We start from the raw sequence: 21928 nt of genomic DNA, 5'->3' as shown, positions 1-21928 counted from the left end.
TGAAAGACCGATTAAATGGATCAGGAGGGTGGCCCACCCCGGAGGGCACAAGAACTCACACAATATTACACAATTCCGATGATAAATTCTAAATGAATAAAATGATTTTATATATATCAATATATTGATACATTCCTCCTGGCTTCTTATATAATATATAGCCAGGTGATAAGATATATTCAGGATACAAGTACGGTATTCATATTAATTATACCTCCTATGGAGATATATTAATTTCATCCCAAATGCATCAGAAAGTGGCGATATGAACCAATAGTCATTAACCCCTCGGTATATAGGGTGGTCTATAACAAAATAAATGATGTCAAATTATATATAACACTTTTCATACCCTTTGTTAGGGTCCTGACCAATGATGTGAATATAAATGTTTTACCTAAAAGTTTGAGTGTCAAATATACTCAGATTTAGATGGAATATTCACTCGGATGAGATTTAGGAGCATTAATGGTGTTCATAATAGTGCACCTGTGTGTGTGTTTGAAAAAAAAAAATATATATATATATATATATATATATAGTCAGAAATAAGTGGGTGAGGCAGTTACAGTGTGAATTAAATAAAATAAATGAATAAATAAAATGAAAAAGGGTATATACTATTGTACTCCACAGACATGCTGGTAGGTTAAAGGCGAGTTCCAGCCTTTTCTTAATGTTTATTAAAAGTCAGCAGCTACAACAAGTGTAGCTGCTGGCTTTTAATAAACATACACTTACCTGTTCCACAGTCCAGCGACATGCCGCTGGGAGCTTCGTTCCGGTCCCCCCCTTCACCGCCGGTGCCTCCACTGCAACTGTGGTCACCCGGCTATGACAGCTTTCGGCTTCACGTCCGGGCACTCACTGTGCATGCGCCAACGGCGCAGCGCTCCCTGATTGGATAGGCGATCCACTGGGACCTGTCACGTGTCCCAGGTGATCGCCTACAGGGAGGGGCCGCTAAAAGACAATATGATGGTCCCAATATTAGTGGTTCCTGGGCGGAAGGAGGAAGTGGGACAGGAAGTCCCACTCCTCCTGAAGCCCCCCCCCCCCCCCAAGAAAATTGCATGCCAAATGTGGCATGTAAGGGGGCGAGGAGTGGATTAAGCGGAAGTTCCACTTAATTGGCTTCTGCCTAAATTGGCCCTAGTATATGAATGTGAGTTAGGGACCTTAGATTGTAAGCTCCTTGAGGGTAGGGACTGATGTTAATGTACATTGTATATGTAAAGCGCTGCGTAAATTGACAGCTCTATAAAAGTACCTTAATAATAATATACTGAGTGTGTGTGTGATTAGACCATTATTGCCTTGAATAATATTGGGTAATTTGTAGTTGGTGTAATTGATCACCATGCAGACTCACAATCGCTTCCAATTCATTGAATCTGACAGACTTCCCACTAGGGATTAAAGTTCTGTAGATGATAGTAACATATATTTTAGTTATGCATGGAAGGATTCATGAATTAAAGCCTCCATTAGTGAAAAGGTCAGAGTTGACACTTACTTTTAAAGCCAAGACTGGATGTATGGATCTCTCCTATGGCAGCACACAGCTCCCCACCAGTAGTACACAGCTGATCTGTCAGCCATTGTGTGCTTATATTGTGTGTCTGTGAGGTTTCCACCCACCCACTCTCTGCGCTGATTACTGTATAAATGTGGGTTAAGTGTGTCCTAGGGAGTTATTCTAACTGTTAGGGGGCGTAGCTTACTGTGACACGTCACTGATCGCTGCTCCCGACGAGAGGGAGCAGACGATCAGTGCTGTGTCACCAGGCAGAACAGAGATATGCCTTGTTTACAAAGGCATCACCCCGTTCTGCCGTTCCGTGACCCGATCGCGGGACACCAGCAGACATCGAGTCCGCGACTCCCACAGTCATGGTCACGGAGACCGCGGTGGGCACGCGCCCGCTAAGATTCAAAGCTACGTATGTATATGTTGCTTTGCCTGCCCGTGCAATTTTGCCGACGTAAATCTGTGTGAAGGAAGTAAAATTAACAATAAAAAATAAAATTAAAATGCCCCTGTCCCTGTGTGCTCGCACGCAGAAGGGAACACATACAAGTCCTGCCCACATAAATTAAAACATGTAACCAGTAAAATTTTAATTTAAAGCATCGCCTATGAGGATTTTTAAGTACCGGTTAAGTTTGGTGCCATTCCATGAGCGTGTGCAATTTTGAAGCGTGACATGTTAGGTATCTATTTACTTGACACAACTTCATCTTTCACATTATGCAAAAATTGGGCTAACTTTACTGGTTTGAAAAATTGCTGCGCAAATACCATGCAAGATAAAAATTTGCAATGATCGCCATTGTATTCTCTAGGGTCTCTGCTAAAAAAAAAAACATATATAATGTTTGGGGGTTCTATGTAATTTTCTAGCAAAACAATATGATTTTTATATGTAGGAGAGAAATGTCAAATGCCTGGTTGGCAAGTGGTTAAGTACCAAAGATTGGCGCCATTCCACAAATGTGCGTAATAGAACAGGTATCTCTATTTAAAGTACTTTATGCTTGCTGCTTTATAAGCATAAAGAGCAGCATCATGCTGTTTTTACAGCTTGTGCATTGAGTTTTATTCCCACAATCAATAGAAGAATGTTTGATTGTTCAGCCTGCAGCTGTTATTGTGCAAAGGCAGATTTAAAAGCTGGGCTCATCAACCTATTATTTTTTTTCTATATAACTTCCTTGTCTGCTAAATATTTCCCTTCTCCTTTATGCTAGTAGAACAATCCCCTGAACTTCCTTGACAAGTTGAGAAATGTAATTTATCCAGTTTGATGGGCAATTCACTCAGCAAGGGGGTTAAATGTTGTGGTTCATTACTTTGACTGTCTTCAGCCTATAGCTTTAGCTTGTCATTTTCTTCCCATACAGTCAATCTTCCTTGATGTTATAATAAATGTTCCTCATTGTTTCTGTTTTTTTTTTTTTACAGTGTGATGGGCAGTACATCCCACTACCCAGCCTCCAGGGTATTGCAGTGTTAAACATTCCTAGTTATGCCGGTGGCACCAATTTCTGGGGTGGAACCAAAGAAGATGATGTAAGTTCAGTAGATCAAAGGAAGTCAGGCACAGTCCTGTTCTTATTTTTTTGTACTGTGTCATCTAGGATCTGATCACACTTTTCCGCATAGCTTTCTTGCTGTCAGACCAGAAATATACCAAACATTCCAGCTACTAGTGCTATTTTAAGCATGGGAACTTTTTTGTAGCTAGCACAGGAATCTGGTCATACAAGAATAATCATTTCCTGGTTTGTAGTAATAGGATATATGCACAGTTGAGCAAGAGATTACAGTATACAATTGGGCTCAAAAAGAGTATTAGAACTGCTTGAAAGAAATCCACTTTAACTACTCAGGTGAGATTTGGAAATATGAAAAGCTAAGTAAAATAAACTGTCCCCCTTTTTATTTCCATAGCTTTTCTTTACATTTGTTAAAATGTCAAGTTTGGTATTACATTAATCAAGAAAATCATGAGGAACATTAATACAGAGTGATTCTTGATGATATTGTTTTAAGTGGTAGCAAACTCTCATATTTAATTTGTTACCTACAGGTGAGCATATAATGCTTACCTGTAGGTAAAACAAATTCTCCTAAACGTGCACCGTTTAGGAGATATTCTAGCAAGCAGCAGTCGGTGACGTCACCGGCACATGCGCTCTTAAGAAGCGGCATAATCGTACCCTTTGTTCAGAGCTGTGTGCTGTGGCCGAGACTCCCACGTGAGTGACATCATCGCGGCTAGGCCAATTAATTGGCTGCAGCCCACGAACCTGGAAGGAAGACCAGTTGAAGAAGGAAGCATCTGCAGCGGTGACAGCACGCCACTGGAGGGCTTCATTTTAAGGTAAGTCCTTCTTAGTGAGCCAATATCCGATGCATACTAGCACATTATGCCTTTGCCTTGCAGGGGGGAAACTTTTTTTTAAAGAGTTTACTACCTCCTTAATGGTCCATTCAAACCAGAATGTGTTGCATGCATGCTTCCCATGCTGCATTCAAAACGCACTGCCTTTGCAATCTACTGCAGGTGATAATACATTATCAGCACCCCAAACACATCGCATATGCAGTACGTTTGTACCCACCAGATTGCATGGTTCTGCAGTACAGGCGATTTGGTGCAACGTGTTTTTCAAAAGTAGTGCATACACTACTTTTTTGTGCCTTCTGATGACAAATGAAATGGGTGCCAATTTGTACTGCAGGGAAATAGAGCAGCGCAGTGCAATTCTAGTGTGAACCGGCCCTAAAAAAAATATATTCAGTTTGGGAGTGGGTGGTGCCTGTTTCATAAGTGGATTAGAGTATACTTTTTAGAAAAATTTGACTTAAACCGGGTACACACTACAGTTTTTTTTTTTTTGTGCAAAAAAAAACTGTCCGCTGTGGTCGAAACTGATGTACTAACCGTGCAAGGTTAGTTTAGTGACCTCCACCCACCCCCCCAGCTAAGCTGTTGTGTTCTGACCCCCCCCCCCCCCCCCCCCCCGCCAGAACACTCCCATCAGTGCTCTCTGCCATTGGCTGAGAACGCTGATCAGGAGACGGCCAGCTGCTGGTCTTCCATCATGAACGTCCCAACAGACCAACCTGCACACTGGCAGAATGTCAGACATTTAGACACCTTTCTCTTTGGCTTGCTTCCATTTTCAAAACAAAAGCTATAAAGATCTTGCCCTGTGTATTGTACATATAGGAACATTCTTAACAGATATGAAGGACCTTGTAAAATGTGATTAGTTGCTCAGGACAACTACATACAATTGCTTATCTAATGCATAGATTCCCACATATGGGAAACATTTCTGCTCTTGTGACCTATATGGTTTTGCCTTTCCTAGATATTCGGTGCTCCCTCATTTGATGATAAAATTTTAGAAGTAGTGGCAGTATTTGGGAGCATGCAAATGGCAGTTTCCAGGGTGATCAAGCTCCAGCATCACAGGATAGCTCAGGTAAGTGTTATGATACTACTTACACGAGTGCTCTCACTACAATTTTTTTTTCAGCCAGTTGGGATAACAAAAAAGCTAGTTAGGTGGTCCACAGGTAATGGGGGAAAATGCAGCTTACAAACAGAGAAATTTAAATGTTTATGAAATCTATATTTTCAGTGCAATAAAAAATCCTTGCCAAAAAATTGTAAGTAGGCAGCTCAAAAATATTTGCGTTGGCTCCCATTAATACATTTAAGTTTTCAGTATTTAGTATGATGCTTTATGGAATACTCCCAAGATGGCGGTCTCACAAATTTGATAAGCACTTTGAGTCCCAAGGGAGAAAAAGTGATAAAGAAATAACGTATTAAAAAATAAACATGTACATGAGGATACCATTGGAAGTTTAGGTACATGTGTCCACAAATGCTTGTGCATTCTGTATGTATGTATGTATGTATGTGTGTGTTCCACCGTTTGGGCTGCCTATCATTGCTATTACAATGTGAGCTGCTGGTGGCATTGGGGTTTTTTTTTTTTTTTTTTAGACCCCGGATGCCTCCTCTACCTCCAGCTCCACACACAGTCCTGATCTGCGGCTTACCCTTGCTGCTGTGATTCAACAATTGCCTCCTGCTCTCCATCCTGATTTTTCCTGCAGTAATCCCATGTTCACAAAAGAGCAAGGGGGCAAAAGCAGGCTTTATGGTTGTTTTCCAAGTAGATTCTGCTAATGCAACCTATTTTGGTAAAAGATGTATTGGAGATGATTGTTTCTTTTTACGTCTGTACAAATGGTAAATAGTGTCTGTACAAGTCTTTATTTAACAGGTAGCATAAACAAAACAAACATGGACACACAAATCCGTTATTATTTGTCCATCCTAAAAATAGCATTAATGGTATATTATATTTTCAGAAATATTGGTTATATTCCCGATATGTCCCTTGAGAGCCATACATTATATTTTGGCCACAAGTTGGGCACCACTGATCTAGACAATACATCTAATGCATCTGTTGCTTGTTTCCTAGTGCCGGTCCGTGAAGATCACTATTCTCGGAGAGGAGGGTGTTCCCGTACAAGTAGATGGTGAAGCATGGATTCAGCCACCTGGGGTGATTAAAATTGTACACAAAAACAGGGCTCAGATGTTAACCAGGGACAGGGTAAGTTCAATTTAGATGACTGCTGAATGCATTTACAATTCCAACTTAAAGTAAGAATTTAAAGCCCAACTACAAGGAATTACAAAAAACTACCCTTGCAGTAGTAGCCCTGCATTGTACTTGATGATGTTGTCATGTGGCCGCAGTCTGGAGCACTTTATAAAGAAGGCTGCAGGGAACAGACTGCACAGATGGCCGAAGCCTGTCAGGGAGGAATAAAAAAAAAGTATACGGGCACGTTCACATTGGGGGGGGGGGGGAGGCTTGAAATCACTTTCATTGCGAGTTCGAGGGCGATTTATAAGACATCTATGTGGGTTCATTCACAGATGTCTATTGAAATCGCCCCTGAAGTCGCCAAAAGTAGTGCAGGAACTACTTTTGGAAGTTGGCACGGCAAAGTTGGACCGGTTCGGACTATGCCGTTGCCGGCAATAGGCTACGATTTGACATTTTGAATCACCCTGATGTGAATGGGGGCTACTACCTGATTCCTATTTCCCTAGGTAATGAGCTTTTAACCTTCGCAGTGAGTGGGGCCCCCACTGCAAGTGCTAGTGAGTCACTCGACAGTGGATTCAAACATGCTTGGGAGAAACCTACTCCTCGGTTTCTATTTTGTCGTTTTGGGAGTTGGGCTTTAATCTTATTTCTCTTCAACACATTAACATCTGCTATGAATACATTTCTCATTGGAGAATCCCTTCAGTTCAAATAATATATTAATAATAATAAAGGCTTAATTAACACTAGGGTTGTCCCGATACCACTTTTTTAGGACCGAGTACAAGTACTGATACTTTTTTTTCAAGTACTCGCCGATACCGAATACCGATACTTTTTTTTAAATGTGTCCCCGAATGCAGCCATGTCCCCCACGAATGCAGCCATGTCCCCCACGAATGCAGCCATGTCCCCCACGAATGCAGCCATGTCCCCCACAAATGCAGCCATGTCCCCCACGAACGCAGCCATGTCCCCCACATATGCAGCCATGTCCCCCCACATATGCAGCCATGTCTCTCCATACCTAGATGCCGCCGCCTGGTTAATCAGCGTGCGGGGAACATTACAGCTTTCATTTGAATAGCTGTCTGTTCCCCGCCGCACCGCGTATAGACACTCCCCCTTGCTCGGGATTGGACGAGTGATCTGCACTTTGATAGACAGATCACCCGTCCAATCCCGAGCAAGGGGGAGTGTCTATGCGCGGCGGGGAACAGACAGCTATTCAAATGAAAGCTGTAATGTTCCCCGCACGCTGATTAAATAGGTGGCGGGGGCGGCGGGGTTAACCCTAATTAACACACATTAAAATAGGTATTAATAAGTAGTACCAGGGATTTCTCCAAACCTTTGCATCCAGAATCTGGAGTAGTTGTGCATGACAATTTTCTTTAATTTGTAAACCTTAGCTAAGCTGAAGATATAAGCTGATTGGTTGCCATGCACAGCTTCTCCAAATTCAGTTTGCTTCACTTTTGATAAATGCCCCTCGTTGTGATGCTGTTATGTTTTTGGTTTAGGATGTTGGCGGTTTATGTTTAGTTGTATTATGGTGGTGGTTGATTTTTCAAACTATCTAGATGTTCTTAATTAGGACTGATCTGCTCCCTGTTCTATCCATTGTGTGTGACAGACACGGCACCGAACAGTACAGCTGGATCTGAATACTGTAACCAACCTCTCCCCCTAAAATTGTGAGGATGAGGAGAACTGCTATACAGTATATTGAAAACTGCTGCAGTCAATCTCCGAACCCATGGTAGTTCCTGTTTCATTCTGAAATAGAAACTGGCACGGTTGGCAAAGGTAGACCTGAATGGGACACGCCACTCCAGTTTTCTGGCGCAGGAAGCTTGGTTAATTCCCTGGAGTATGTTTTTTTTATTTAGAAATGTCTTAATTTTTCTGGAAACTGGACCCCTGCACCATCCCTCCATCAATGCTTGCGCTATATATATATATATATATATTACAGTATGTGATATCCTCATCCTCCAACCACCACCTGTATCATGTCTGCAGCCTCCAATCACCTCTTGTACCATGTCCACACTCCGCAGCATCCAACCACCTCCTGTATCGTGTCAGCAGCCTCCAACCACCTCCTGTATCGTGTGTGCACCCTCCAACCACCTCCTGTATCGTGTCTGCACCCTCCAACCACCTCCTGTATCGTGTCTGCACCCTCCAACCACCTCCTGTATCGTGTCTGCACCCTCCAACCACCTCCTGTATCGTGTCTGCACCCTCCAACCACCTCCTGTATCGTGTCTGCACCCTCCAACCACCTCCTGTATCGTGTCTGCACCCTCCAACCACCTCCTGTATCGTGTCTGCACCCTCCAACCACCTCCTGTATCGTGTCTGCACCCTCCAACCACCTCCTGTATCGTGTCTGCACCCTCCAACCACCTCCTGTACCGTGTCTGCACCCTCCAACCACCTCCTGTACCGTGTCTGCAGCCTCCAACCTTAAAATACCAACTCCTCATCCCCCCCCTCCCCCGGATGCCCTTGTCACCATACTTGTGGTGTTTTTGTCACTTTTTTTTTTTACTTTTTGACTGTAGATGTGCTTTAATAGGATAGCATGACATTTTCACATTTTCACATTTTGCCAAATATGAAAAAAACATTAACATTTATTAAAAGTTTGTTGATGCGTTGAAGTTAGTGTGCCGGTTTGTGGGCATATAGGGTTCCACATGTACTGTCACTTTAAGGCTGGCTCTACCCAGGAGTGATGACAAGGGTCAAGGGGCATAGTAGCCATCTTGGAGAGCACATGTAAGGAAGCATATAAGATGTACTGTCCTGAGATGCATGTTGCAGTGTACAGATGACCTGAAATAAACATCCATTGTTCCAGACTAGAGTCTTGTGTCTCTCACAACACAGAGGATATAACAATATACGTATTAGAGAAGCCCGTATTTAATGAGTCCTGTATCTGCTCTGCGTTGATAGTTTAATTCTTTCAATCATTAAGCATAAACACTTTCCAGGTTTATATCCAAAAGCCAGATTTCCGTGGAAGTTTGCTGTAGTTTCTGTAATATTTAATTTTTTATTACAGGCTTTTGAAAACACTTTGAAGTCCTGGGAGGACAAGCAGAAATACGATTCGTGTAAGCTTGCTCTGCGTCCTCACTCTCCACAAGCTGTTGACCTAGCTTCTGAGGAAGAGGTCACCCTCATTCATCTGTGCTCACAGGCTGCTGAGGAACTAATTACAAGGTGGGACAGGTTTTCGGCTGGGTTCCATGTACCGAGCAAATGTAACACTAATACAAAGCATAGGTCATTTTTGTTCATATTAATTATAAGACTATGTTGTCTTAAGTGGGTATGTGCTCTGTTAACCACAATTAGCCAATTTAAAAACATGTATGCCAAAGACCAGATGTACAGTATGAGTTATACGTTTCTAGAGCCACATTTTCTTTACTTTTTAGGCTGTATGTTACTGCTCTGTCCAAGCAAGTTTTATATTTTCAGTCTCTGTGATTCTGATATATTAAGTAGGTTTTGCCTCTGTATTCAATTACTTTGTGTTGCTGTTATGCCTTATTTGTATCACACTGAGGACATCTTCTGTTCTTTTTAAGGCATTGCATTTATACAGTATCTAACAAAAGTGAGTACATTCCTCACATTTTTGTAAGTATTTTATTATATCTTTTCATGTGACAACACTGAAGAAATTACACTTTGCTACAATTTAAAGTAGTGAATGTACAGCTTGTTAAACAGTGTAAATTTGCTGCCGCCTCAAAATCAACACACAGCCATTAATGTCTAACCCGCTGGCAACAAAAGGGATTACATCCCTAAGTGAAAATGTCCAAATTGGGCCCAATTAGCAATTTTCCCTCCCTTGTGTCATGTGACTTGTTAGTGTTACAAGGTCTCAGTTGTGAATGGGGGTGTGTTAAATTTGGTATTATCGCTCTCACTCTCTCATACTGGTCACTGGAAGTTCAACGTGGCAACTCATGACAAAGAACTCTCTAAGGATCTGAAAAAAAGAATTGTTGCACTACATAAAGATTGCCTTGGCTAAAAGGAGATTGCCAAGACCCTGAAACTGAGCTGCAGCACAGTGGCCAAGACCATACAGCAGTTTAACGGGACAGATTCCATTCAGAACAGGCCTCGCCATGGTCGACCAAAGAAGCTCAGTGCACGTGCTCAGCGTCATATCCAGAGTTTGTCTTTGGGAAATAGATGTATGAGTGCTGCCAGCATTGCTGCAGAGGTTAAAGGGGTGTGGGGGGGGGGGGTGTCAGCCTGTCTGTGCTCAGACCATACGCACGCACACTGAATCAAATTGGTCTGCATGGCTGTTGTCCCAGAAGGAAGCCTCTTCTAAAGATGATGCACAAGAAAGCCTGCAAACAGTTTGCTGAAGACAAGCAGACTAAGGACATAGATTACTGGAACCATGTCCTGTGGTCTGATGAGGCCAAGACAAACTTATTTGGTTTAGATGGTGCCAAGTGTGTTTTGCGGAAACCTGGTGAAGAGTACAAAGACAAGTGTGTCTTGCCTACAGTCAAGCATGGTAGTGGGAGTGTCATGGTCTGGGGCTGCCTGAGTGCTGCTGGCACTGGGGAGCTACAGTTCATTGAGGGAACCATGAATGTCAACATATACTGTAACATACTGAAGCAGAGCATGATCCTCTCCCTTCGGAGACTGGGCCTGCAGGGCAGTTTTCCAACATAACGGTGCCAAACACAACTCCACGACGGCCACTGCCTTGCTAAAGAAGCTGAAGGTAAAGGTGATGGACTGGCCAAGCATGTCTCCAGTCCTAAACCCTATTGAACATCTGTGGGGCATCCTCAATTGGAATGTGGAAGAGTGCAAGGTCTCTAACTTCCACCAGCTCTGATGTCATGGAGGAGTGGAAGGAGGACTCAAGTGGCAACTTGTGACGCTCTGGTGATCTCCATGCCCAAGAGGGTTAAGGCAGTGCTGGAAAATAATGTGGCCACACAAAATATTGACACTTTGGCCTCAATTTGGACATTTTCACCTAGGGGTGTACTCACTTTTGTTGCCAGTGGTTTAGACATTAATGACTGTGTGTTGTTATTTTGAGGGGACAGCAAATTTACACTGTTGTACAAGCTGTACATTTACTACTACTACATTGTAGCAAAGTGTAATTTCTTCAGTGTTGTCACATGAAAAGGTATAATAAAATACTTGCAAAAATGTGAGGGGTGTACTCACTTTTGTGAGATAATGTATATTCATGGTACACTTTAAGGCACATACAGGTCTCTGTGTAAAAGGTGTATGTATAAAAAAAGAAGTGACATTTTATATAGAATAAAGTTTTTTTTTGTTCATTAAAGGATACACGATCTTAGTTTCAGATTATCAGTTACGCAGGGGATTAGACACTGTCAAATTAAGCTGTAAGCCCTAGCAAAACCCCTTTCACTTCCAGCAAGCCTGCGTTTGTTAGTGTCCTAAGGGTATACAAATGTCTTTTCTCTGTGCTAAAAGAAGCAAATTTTTTTACTTGTTTTATTTGCAGAATTCTGCAAATTACTAGCTTTCTATATCCACTGTGGCTTCCAAGTGCAGATTTTTAGATGAGGTGCCTCCTCCATTGGGCCATTTTTAACCCTCACTACACATTGCAGATCATAGGTCCAGGGGGATGTTTGTCAGCATGCCTTGGCAGCTCACACTCGGCTAATATATTCTCAGCCACTATGCTTGATTTTATGGGTAGGCTTTCTGCTCCGTCAGATCACAGGAAATGTATGCTTGGCTCCCTGTGCCTCTCTTCCAGGTGCCATCTCCGATTCTTCTCTTGCAGCTTCTATGCTTGCTGAAGAGGAGGACTCTACACAGGATGTGACCCAATCAGCCTGTCTTGTACAATGACTTGCCTTCTCCTGAAAATAAAATGTGTCTTTCCCCAAATGTGTTGTGCAGCAAAATACTAATGAGGAGGGATTGCTAAAGAAATTGACAGTCCTCTCCTAACAGCCATTCTGTTCTAACAAAACCTTTACAGTCATTGTTGAGAATGCTTCTGTCTCGGTTTCCAAGGACCCTGTGGATAAGCAGTTAAAAGCCCTCGAGGTTGGTCATTCTATGCATCCTCCCATCGCAATCATGAAGCCATAGCTCTGGATCCTTAGTTCAGTCTACCAGATCCATCTGTCTTCCATCAGCTGGAGCTACTGTGTGAAAGGGTTGGCAAATATCTAGGATGATCCTCCTTTTGGTACATGGGAAAAGGATTATTTTGGTTTAAGTGTTGATCTGTGGAACTTCATGCAAACTGCATGTTTTGAAGGCACAGCCTATTTAGTGAGTACTTGGATTTATCAAGGAAGTGACAAGAGGTAGGAGTATCATCTTAAACCACAAGAAGGCAAAATCTCCTGCATGCAAACCTTCAGTTACATAGACGAAGAATAGTTCCTTTTGTTTCCCTCAGGCATCAGGGTCCAAGCCTTGGAACAAACCCTCCTCACAAAAAGGGGGGTTGGAGATGCATGTCAGCCTTTGTCCAATTGGACATAAAATATTTCAGCCTTCTGTGTCCTGGGACTACAAAATAGAGTTCTGGTCTGTGCTCTATCCCATCTCATGCTGTCCAATGTGTCGTCCTCCCCACAAAAGCAACTGGATCATTAGGCTATCTCACAGGGGTTTATTGCCCTGGTTCAATAAAAAGAGAGGTTCCTATTCTTGTTCTAAAGCTTCTCAAAAGGTATGGGGCCCTCTTGGCCTCTCTGGACATTAAGGATGCCTACTTGCACATCCCCATTTTCTGCCCCAACACCCTCCCCCCAAATCAGCGGTACTTGTGTCTTGCTGTGGGCACGCAACATTCTACTCTTTTTGACGTTTTCTTTGGCCGGTCTACAGCACTTTGGGTCTTCGCCGAGCTGTCGCCTCCTCTCCTAGCTATGCTGAGGTTTCTGGGTATCCCTACTGTGGGTTACCTGGATGACCACCCATGAAGGAACAGTCAGTTCAGACCTTTGTCAACTAAAGTCTGTTGAAAGGTGTAAAACCTGCATAGATTTCCATGGATCTGAAATCTCCAGAAGTCTGCACTGAAACTGACCCACTGCATGGAGTAACTAGGCCTCATTTTGGGCACGACACAGTCCAAGGTTTTTCTCCCTTTGGAGAATCTCCACTTCCTTGTTCAGAGCCCCTATAGTCTAGACGATGCCCCACCATTCTCTTTTGCATGAGGGTTTTGGGCCTAATAGTAGCTTCCTTAGAGAAAGTACCAAATGCCCATTTGACTCCAGACTGTTGCAACTCAACATTCTAGCTGCATAGGAGAAGCAGACTCTGTCCCTGGATCGATTGAGGCCACCCAACCAGTGTTCAGTCACAGTGCCACTTCAACCATCAAGGGGGCACACAATGTTGCTTAATTTAAACAGACGTGAACTTCCTATTAGCTTAGGCAGAACTCCACCTCCTATGTCCTGTAATGTACTCCAAGGAATAGATTTCACTGTCAGAATCCTATTGTATTACAAGTGTGTGTATATTTGTGTGTATGAACGGTACATTTTCCTGTAGTATTTTGTTTTACACAGAACCTGAATGGTAAAGAACACATCCTCTGTCACTAATCTACTCACATGTTTGGTACATGTGTCTGCAGATTGGGTCCCTTTTTTGTCATTTGGTTTGCCGAAAATCTTTTGGCGCTTTGGTATACAAATATAACTCTGTCTTTGATCTAGTGCTATCCATACCTCTGTGTCCCCATTATAGAGATAGGTGGTGAGGAGTGAGTCATATGCCCCAATAATTAGTAAAACAGAAAATAGAGTAATGCACACCCAAATCACAACATCAGTATATAAAGCGTTAATTACATAAATGAGGGAGCTAGAACCACAGATTGGCTTTCCTCAAGAAAGACCCGGGAATAATACACTCTAAATTAGGGGTGCCCAACCTTTTGAAGAGCAAGGGCCACTTAAGCGACTTGGTAACCAGTTGCGGGCCACAATGATTGGAGTGGGTGGATGGCAGCCCACTTGGCTCTATAGAGCCCACTCTACTCTCAGCACACCAAACACGCAGGTAATTGAAGTCTATGGCTCGGTGCAGGTAACCCGCAGGTGCACCGCTGCGTACCTGCGGATCAATTTGAAAGCAGCCCAGTAACCACTTCAGAACAGATATTGCCATATATACACACACTGTGATTTTAGTAATAAACACTTACCTTTAATAACGGTATTTTATTCTGTTTTATTACATCCCAGAGCAGGAGGTCGTGGGCCATATCAGAGGGCTCCGTGGGCCACTGGTTGGGGCACACCTGCTCTAAATCATAGGCAGCACTTCTAACTTCATATAATGAAGTCAATCTCACTTGAGAAAGGGGTCTTTTATCCAAAACATTGATTCCCACTTCTACCGACTTGTGAGTGGCCTATTTGCCATCTAAAGATTTATTTTTCTGGTACCAATGTGTATTGATGTTTAATTGCTTTACTTTTATTCTGGATCTCCTTCCTGTTCTCATGATGCTTGAAGCTGAGAGTTTGCATTTGTCTAGCGATAGGAACTGTGGGGAGATCTTGTGCATGTACTCCTCCATATCAGTGGCTTCCTTTGGCTACAAAAACATAAGATCGGTCTGGAATTGGCTATAATGCTCTTTTTGTGGTACCTAAATCCCTATACCCCCATTAAAGAGGGGTGTCTCCAAAAAATGAACCGTACAAAAAAAAATACTAGATATAACACGCTGAGGTAGGATTTTGCAGGCTGGACCCAGATTTTGCTAAGGGCATGGAGTTATAGTGAACATAATATGGGACTGGATGTATACTATATTGTCAAAAGTATTGGGATGCCTGCCTTTACACGTAAATGAACTTTAATGGCATTCCAGTCTTAGTCAGTAGGGTTCAGTATTGAGTTGGCTCATTCGTTTCACCTATAACCGCTTCAACTCTTCTGAGAAGGCTGTCCACAAGGTTTGAGTGTGCTTATGGCAATGTTTGATCATTCTTCCAGAAGCACATTTGTGAGGTCAGGCACTGATGTAGGACAAGACAGCCTGACTCGCAGTCTGTTCTTATTCATCCCAAAGGCGTTCTATCAGGTTGAGGTCAGGACTCTGTGCAGGCCAGTCAAGTTCCTCCACCCCGAACTCGCTCATCCATGTCTTTATGGACCCTGTTTGTGCACTGGTGTGCAGTCATGTTGGAACAGGAAGGGGCCATCCCCAAACTTCCCACAAAGTTGAGAGCATGAAATTGTCGAAAATGTTTTGGTATGCTGACGCCTTAAGAGTTCCCTTTACTGGAGCGAGGGGGCCAAGCCCAACCCCTGAAAAACAACCCCACATCATAATCACCCTCCACCAAATGATTTGGACTAGTGCAGAAAGCAAGCTCCAAGAAGACATGGATGAGCGAGATTGGGGTGCAGGAACTAGACTGGCCTGCACAGGTTCCTGACCTCAACCTGATGGAACACATTTGGGATGAATTAGAGTGCAGACTGTGAGCAATACTCTTGCCCAATATCAGTGCCTGAACTCATAAATGATCTTCTGGAAGAATGGTCAAACATCCCCATAGACACGCTCCTAAACCTTGTGGACCGCCTCCCCAGAAGAGTTGAAGCTGTTATAGCTGCAAAGGGTGGGCCAACTCAATTTTGAACCCTACGGACTAAGACTGGGATGCCATTAAAGTTTGTGTGTAAAGGCAGGTGTCCCAATACTTTTGACAATATAGTGTATGTGATATTTACTAAGGAGGACTTTTAAAATTAACACTAGAGACCAACATCCACCTTGTCCTGCATGCATCGGGTTAACATCTTGGCCCTTTATTGGGCATTAGAATTTCACAGTAACCTGCTGCCTATATTATATGACCATCCAGAGCTGGCCTCTACATGCAGGGTGTATATAGGGCATAGCCACCAGCTGTGTGTGTGTGTGTGTGTGTTTATCATGAGGGAATTGTTTTGGGGGCGTAGGTTAGTTTGCAGGAGTAAGGGAATGCACAAGGGGAGGAGGAATATGAGAAGGGTTTCCCCTCTGGACTCGCACACTGGACTTTTTCTAATCTAATCTGTCCATTATTTTTATTATCTTTCAAATAAATTATCTTTGTGGTAGCTTCAGTAGGTGTTATATCAAGTTCAGTAAAACCTTGGTTTGCGAGCATAATTCGTTCCAGAAACATGCTTGTAATCCAAAGCACTTGTATTTCAAAGCAAATTTCCTCATAGGAGATAATGGAAACTCAAATTATTCATTTCACAACCATTTATTCATAGGTTCTTCAGTTTATAGTCCATATAAAAAGATTATAGCAATGTGATAAGTTGTGTAACTATAAAAGGTACATCCACAAATGGAAGCCTCCACAAGCAAAATCCAGCAGAAGCTACAGAGTATTAAATAGAAGAGAGGAGCCTCGAAGTGTAGCAATATGTTGCTAAATGTTGTACCTTCAATAAATGTAACCATATTGCTACACTCTACACGCCTCTCTTCTCTTTTATACTCAGTTGTGACATGACGCTACTTGTATTTTAAGACATTGCTTGTATATCAAGTCAAAATGTATTTAACAATTTTGCTTGTCTTGCAAAACGCTCTCAAACCAAGGTTTTACTGTATTGTTTTTTTGTACAGTATGCTTCCTTTAGCTCCCAGCACTGAACAGAGCAACGGGAAGGGAAAGAAAGGTAAAGTTATGTTGCTGAGCATGGGGGATTAAAGCAAACTAGTTTATTTGCCCTAAATAAAGCAATAGTATTACCATTGCCAGAAACTGACACTAATTTAACTTGATCATGAAGTGGATTACATATACCCAGCAAATCCTCATATTTAAGAGATTCTTCATAATAAATCCATTGTTTGTAAGTGTCTGTAACGCTATTATTTTTTGTATGTTCAGAATATGTGAAGCTGCAAAAATCCACAGTCTGCTGGAACAAGAGCTGGCTCATGCAGTGAATGCTTGCTCACATGCACTAAACAAAGCCAATCCTAGATTTCCAGAGGTAAGTCTAGTCCTACAGGTATATTTGAATTACCTGTCCTCCGATATATACAATATGCTGTGTGTGTGTATGTATACGTGTGTCTGTGTGCGTATATATATATATATATATATATATATATAATATATTGCTTTTTACTGACCTGGTTCTAAACAGCATAGTATAAAATAACTAATGAGCATCCCATGTGTTTTCTTTATTGTGCCATACTGCATCCAAGTTACAATCTTTAAGTTTTCTGTAGAAAGCAATTGCAACCAGTGTAGAAAAGTCTGTTACCTGTCAGCATTCAGTGAAGCACCCTTACCAAATGTGCGTTGCCTGCACCCATGGGAGAAGTAATTATCTTGAAGATTTCCACACCTGAGTGGCTTTTCTCTCCTTTGCTCATATGTGGAAGAAGTGGTCTCTCTTTGATGTACCCCCTGCTGTGTTGGACCTATAGCTCTGCAATCTGCAAAGCTCACATGTCCAACTGATTAGGGAGATCTAAGGCTTCATGTACACGGGACGTTGTTCAACCTATCCCGAACGATTTATCTTGACAGCTAGAAACCAGTGTCTAAAAACGGCCATTAAGCCGCGTTTAGCCACGTTTGCGTCTAGAAGCATTTGAATTTATTTATTTTTTTGAAAAGCGTTTAGCCTCGTTTGGCGCTTCAACTGCCTCTAAACACAACTTCTGAACGCATTTTTTTGGGTTCAAGAAAAAGCCTCTAAACACAACTGCCTAGAAACAACTATAAACAAACCAATGCACATTTACTGATAAGATAACATAGAGGAAAGATCAGGAGCAATAGAAAAAAATGCAGCAGTGTACATGAGGCCTAACTCTGACCCCTGCACTCTGTGTTTTGATGCAGTAATGATGTGAGCCCTTCTCTCTATATAACTAAGGAGCACTTGGTCTCCTAGAGAAGGACCCAGCACATCACGTGATCTAGAGGAAGGTAAGAATATAAAAATGTTGTTGCACAGGAAGACATCAGTGGGGAGGGAAATTATTTGTTGGGGGAAGCTCAAAGCTGGGCTTTAAGTCTTCCATTCTGGTATCGCCGGCTGTTGCTAGGCAGAGTGCATTTGGTATCACTTCGCCTGTGACAGGAGCCAGCACTACACAGGAAGCAACAGCTTATGCGGCTCTGCTTTGCATCGGCTTGTTTCCTCTACTGCTGGCTTAATTTACAATACTTATGCTCTGGGATAGAGGGTTGGCAACGGGCCATACCAGAGCAAGAGGTCTTGGGCCACATCAAAGGGCTCCGTGGGCCACATGTGGCCCCCGTGCCACTGGTTGGGCACCCCTGACCTAGAAGATGGATAGTGTCATGGACCTTGCAGTGCTGGAGTGTTTCTACTTGAAATCCTAATTCATGTATTTCAGAAGATGGGACATTACTGACAGTTCATTGCAGGAGATACTGGACACATTACAAGTGGTTTAGTTGTCCTGACTAGGTTAATAGACAATGACCCTTCAATGCTTAGCTCAGGCTATTGAAATGCTAAGTGGAGCCGGCTTGTGAAATACCTTTTATTGTGTTCTGCAGGTTACAAGCAGTTGTCAGAGACGGGACGTCTGTAGGAGATAATTACCTCCACTAAATGACTTTTAGAATGTGTGTTTGAAGATGTATGTGTTTACGCTAAAAGACTTTGTATTGTTCTAAAGGTCAGAAGTCTCTTGTCAGGAGTATTGAATTAGCATGTTATTATCAAAAGGAATGTAACCTCTCAGAGGTAGTAATTAAGTTCTGCTAAATAGACCAGGCTATTGTGTACATTGATTACCCCCTGGGGCTTCTGTCTCAATACACATAATAGTCTTTCTATCCAAGCTATTGGACCAATCCCTGTTGACTATTTCAAGTCCTCATTTGCATGATTAAGGAGGTCCTGTGTGAGGACTGCATATACTTTACAATTGACCAATAGGAAAGCGGTTGTTGGGGGTGGGATGTTCCAAATTCTGTATAAAAGTGTGCTGTGTACTTGAAAATAAAGAGTCCTGTTTGAACTTACATACAGCCTGCCTGGTGTTTGTTCTTAATGGGTCTGAACGGCACATAGCTGTAGTTTGGATCCCGGGACCTTGGATGACTGGACCATCAGACGTTGCAATCGGCAATCTGACTCACTGGTAGCAGAGGAGTGTCGGGAGACCAGAACCCAGGAGTGCTGGGTTATCACTGTGGATCTTTTCACCATTAGTGATGCGCAGAATGCTGGATTAAAGAAACATTTCTGCCTTTGGCATTGTGGAGTACCTATAGTCACATGGTATAATCATTCATGCTACGTGGTGAGATTTTTTTGTTCAGTACCACTAAGGTGCTTATATTGTGTGTTCATTTCTACCCACTTATCACTCTCTTTAGTACTTTGAGAGTAGGATGTTTATTGAAAATCACCAGTACACAGGATTTTTTTACTCTCTGCTGATTTTGACTGACTGTTTTAAATGGATATGTGATATGAATAAAGTTTTACATGTTTTCCTCAGAATCTCACTAGGAACACTGCCATTGAAGTAGCAATAAACGTGAAGGCACTGCACAATGAAACAGAATCACTTTTGGTTGGGAGAGTACCACTGGTAAGTTTTTTTGGAAGCAATGTTCAGCAGTTGCTTTTAACACAAATTTATAAGCTATTTTCACTCACCATCTTGTTGATTGGTGGCCCACAAACAAGGGGCTTGTATAGGTGCAGCTGCGGGGCAGGGAATGCCATTTATGATTGTTCCAGAACAATGTGGGCTTTTTGGCAAGATCGCTTAGGTGAGTTCAGACTAGGATCTAAGGGCCAGATTCACGTAGAATCGCGGCAGCGTAACTTATCCTAGATAAGTTACACCACCACAATTTTTCATCGCAAGTGCCTGATTCACCAAGCACTTGCGATGAAAACTACGCCCGCGGCCTCCGGCGTAAGGCGGGCCAATTTAAATGGGCGTGTGCCATTTAAATTAGGCCCGCGCCGGACCTACCGCGTATAGCTCAGTTTCCGAACTCCCGCCGTGCTTTGCGCGCCGTGACGTCATTTTTTTGAACGGCGACACGCGTAGCGTACTTCCGTATTCCCGGACGGCTTACGCAAACGACGTTGATTTTTAAATTTCGACGCGGGAACGACGGCCATACTTAAGACAGCAATACACTTGCTGACTAAAGTTAAGGCACCAAAAAAAAAGTGTAACTTTGCGACGGGAAACTTTACTAGCGGCGACGTAGCGAACGCGAAAAAACCGTTGTGGATCCGCCGTAACTCCTAATTTGCATACCCAACGCTGGTTTACGACGCAAACTTCCTCCAGCGGCGGCCTTGGTACTGCATCCTAAGATCCGACAGTGTAAAACAATTACACATGTCGGATCTTAGGGATATCTATGCGTAAGTAACTGATTCTATGAATCAGCCGCATAGATAGAAACAGGGATACGACGGCGTATCAACAGATACGCCTGCGTATGCCTTTTGTGAATCTAGCCCTAAATGCCTCTGAGCTTGCCCCTACCAATAAATCGTGGAAATTCTCTCCCCGCAATTCTTTTTTTTAACTAACCTCTTTATTACAAGAAAAAATATGTCTGTGTGCAAAAAACATTTTAGCTGACCCTGATGGTCATTTACACACTCTTCTCTCACCAAAAATGAAGTAAAAAATACCTTGACCTGCCCATCTGCGTTAATGCTAGTATGTTTATGTTATATTTTAAGATGATTATATACCGTGTTTCCCCAAAATTAAGACCTACCCCGAAAATAGGGGTAGGAGGGCTGCAATATAAATAAGCCCTACCCCAAAAATAAGCCCTAGAGTAAAGTCCTATTATCCACTCTATTACCGTAGTATATAATGTACAAGGTGTGTGTTTCTGTAATATAATTGCGAGGAAGAGAGCTCCGGCGGGTCACAGAAGCGCAGAGCGGAAACGCACACATTGTACATTATATAATACTGTAATAGAGTGGATTATAGGATTTCACAAGCATTTTAACTCGGTTCACACTGGGGATTCCTGACAGGCAGAGAGAGAAGACAGCACATTACATGGTAAGACCTACCCCGAAAATAAGCCCTACTGTGTCTTTTGATGACAAAATTAATTTAAGACTCTGGCTTATTTTTGGGGAAACACGGGAGTAGCAAATGACTGACTCGTTTTTATATTAATTGTTCATTGTATTACAGCAGCTGGAATCTCATCATGAAGAACTTTTGTCCAATGCACTGCATGATGTGGAAGTGGAGTTAACAAAGCTTGCAGAGCTCCCCTGGCTGTATTATGTCTTGCAGCCAGATGAAGAAGAGGTACGAGATCCCTATATAAGGGGAATATGAATAAGTATGATGATAGCTTACAGTGGCATGGGTTCATAAAAGTCCTAAAGTGATTTGATTGCGTGATCCATCAGTTAATATTTAAATTACAAAATCACATTGACTTTTGTGTTTTTCTTTTGAAGTCTGAATATTTTTGAATAGCAGCTTATCCTCTTTATTTTTAACAGGATCCTCCCATGGAATATACTAAAAGACACAGTAGAAGCACAGTATTTCGCATAGTGCCAAAGTTTAAAAAGGAAAAGGCTCAAAAACATAAGACCAGCCCTCAGCCTGGTATGTGTTCTCCTGTCAAAATACTGATTGGAATGTTTATTATGATGTTACCATCAGGGAAATCGTTTCAAACTGACACATTTTCCTCCCTTTACA

At 42.4% G+C, this 21928-nt stretch overlaps 1 protein-coding gene across 7 annotated transcripts in view; it reads left to right on the top strand.

Moving 5' to 3' along the window:
• DGKH (diacylglycerol kinase eta) overlaps positions 1-21928 on the top strand; it is a 306831-nt gene that overhangs the window by 246540 nt on the left and 38363 nt on the right. For 6 of the 7 annotated variants that reach the window (XM_040341308.1, XM_040341309.1, XM_040341306.1 and 3 more), the window contains 8 exons: positions 2966-3073; positions 4885-4998; positions 6016-6150; positions 9233-9393; positions 17100-17205; positions 19712-19804; positions 21404-21523; positions 21724-21832. In XM_040341308.1, coding sequence (XP_040197242.1) covers positions 2966-3073; positions 4885-4998; positions 6016-6150; positions 9233-9393; positions 17100-17205; positions 19712-19804; positions 21404-21523; positions 21724-21832 — 946 coding nt within the window. The remainder of the gene's footprint in view (positions 1-2965; positions 3074-4884; positions 4999-6015; positions 6151-9232; positions 9394-17099; positions 17206-19711; positions 19805-21403; positions 21524-21723; positions 21833-21928) is intronic. The other variant, XM_040341312.1, reaches the window with a different exon arrangement.

Source organism: Rana temporaria, chromosome 2 (assembly GCF_905171775.1).
Source record: "Rana temporaria chromosome 2, aRanTem1.1, whole genome shotgun sequence".
NCBI lineage: Eukaryota > Metazoa > Chordata > Amphibia > Anura > Ranidae > Rana > Rana temporaria.
This window is presented reverse-complemented; position numbering and strand designations above follow the sequence as displayed.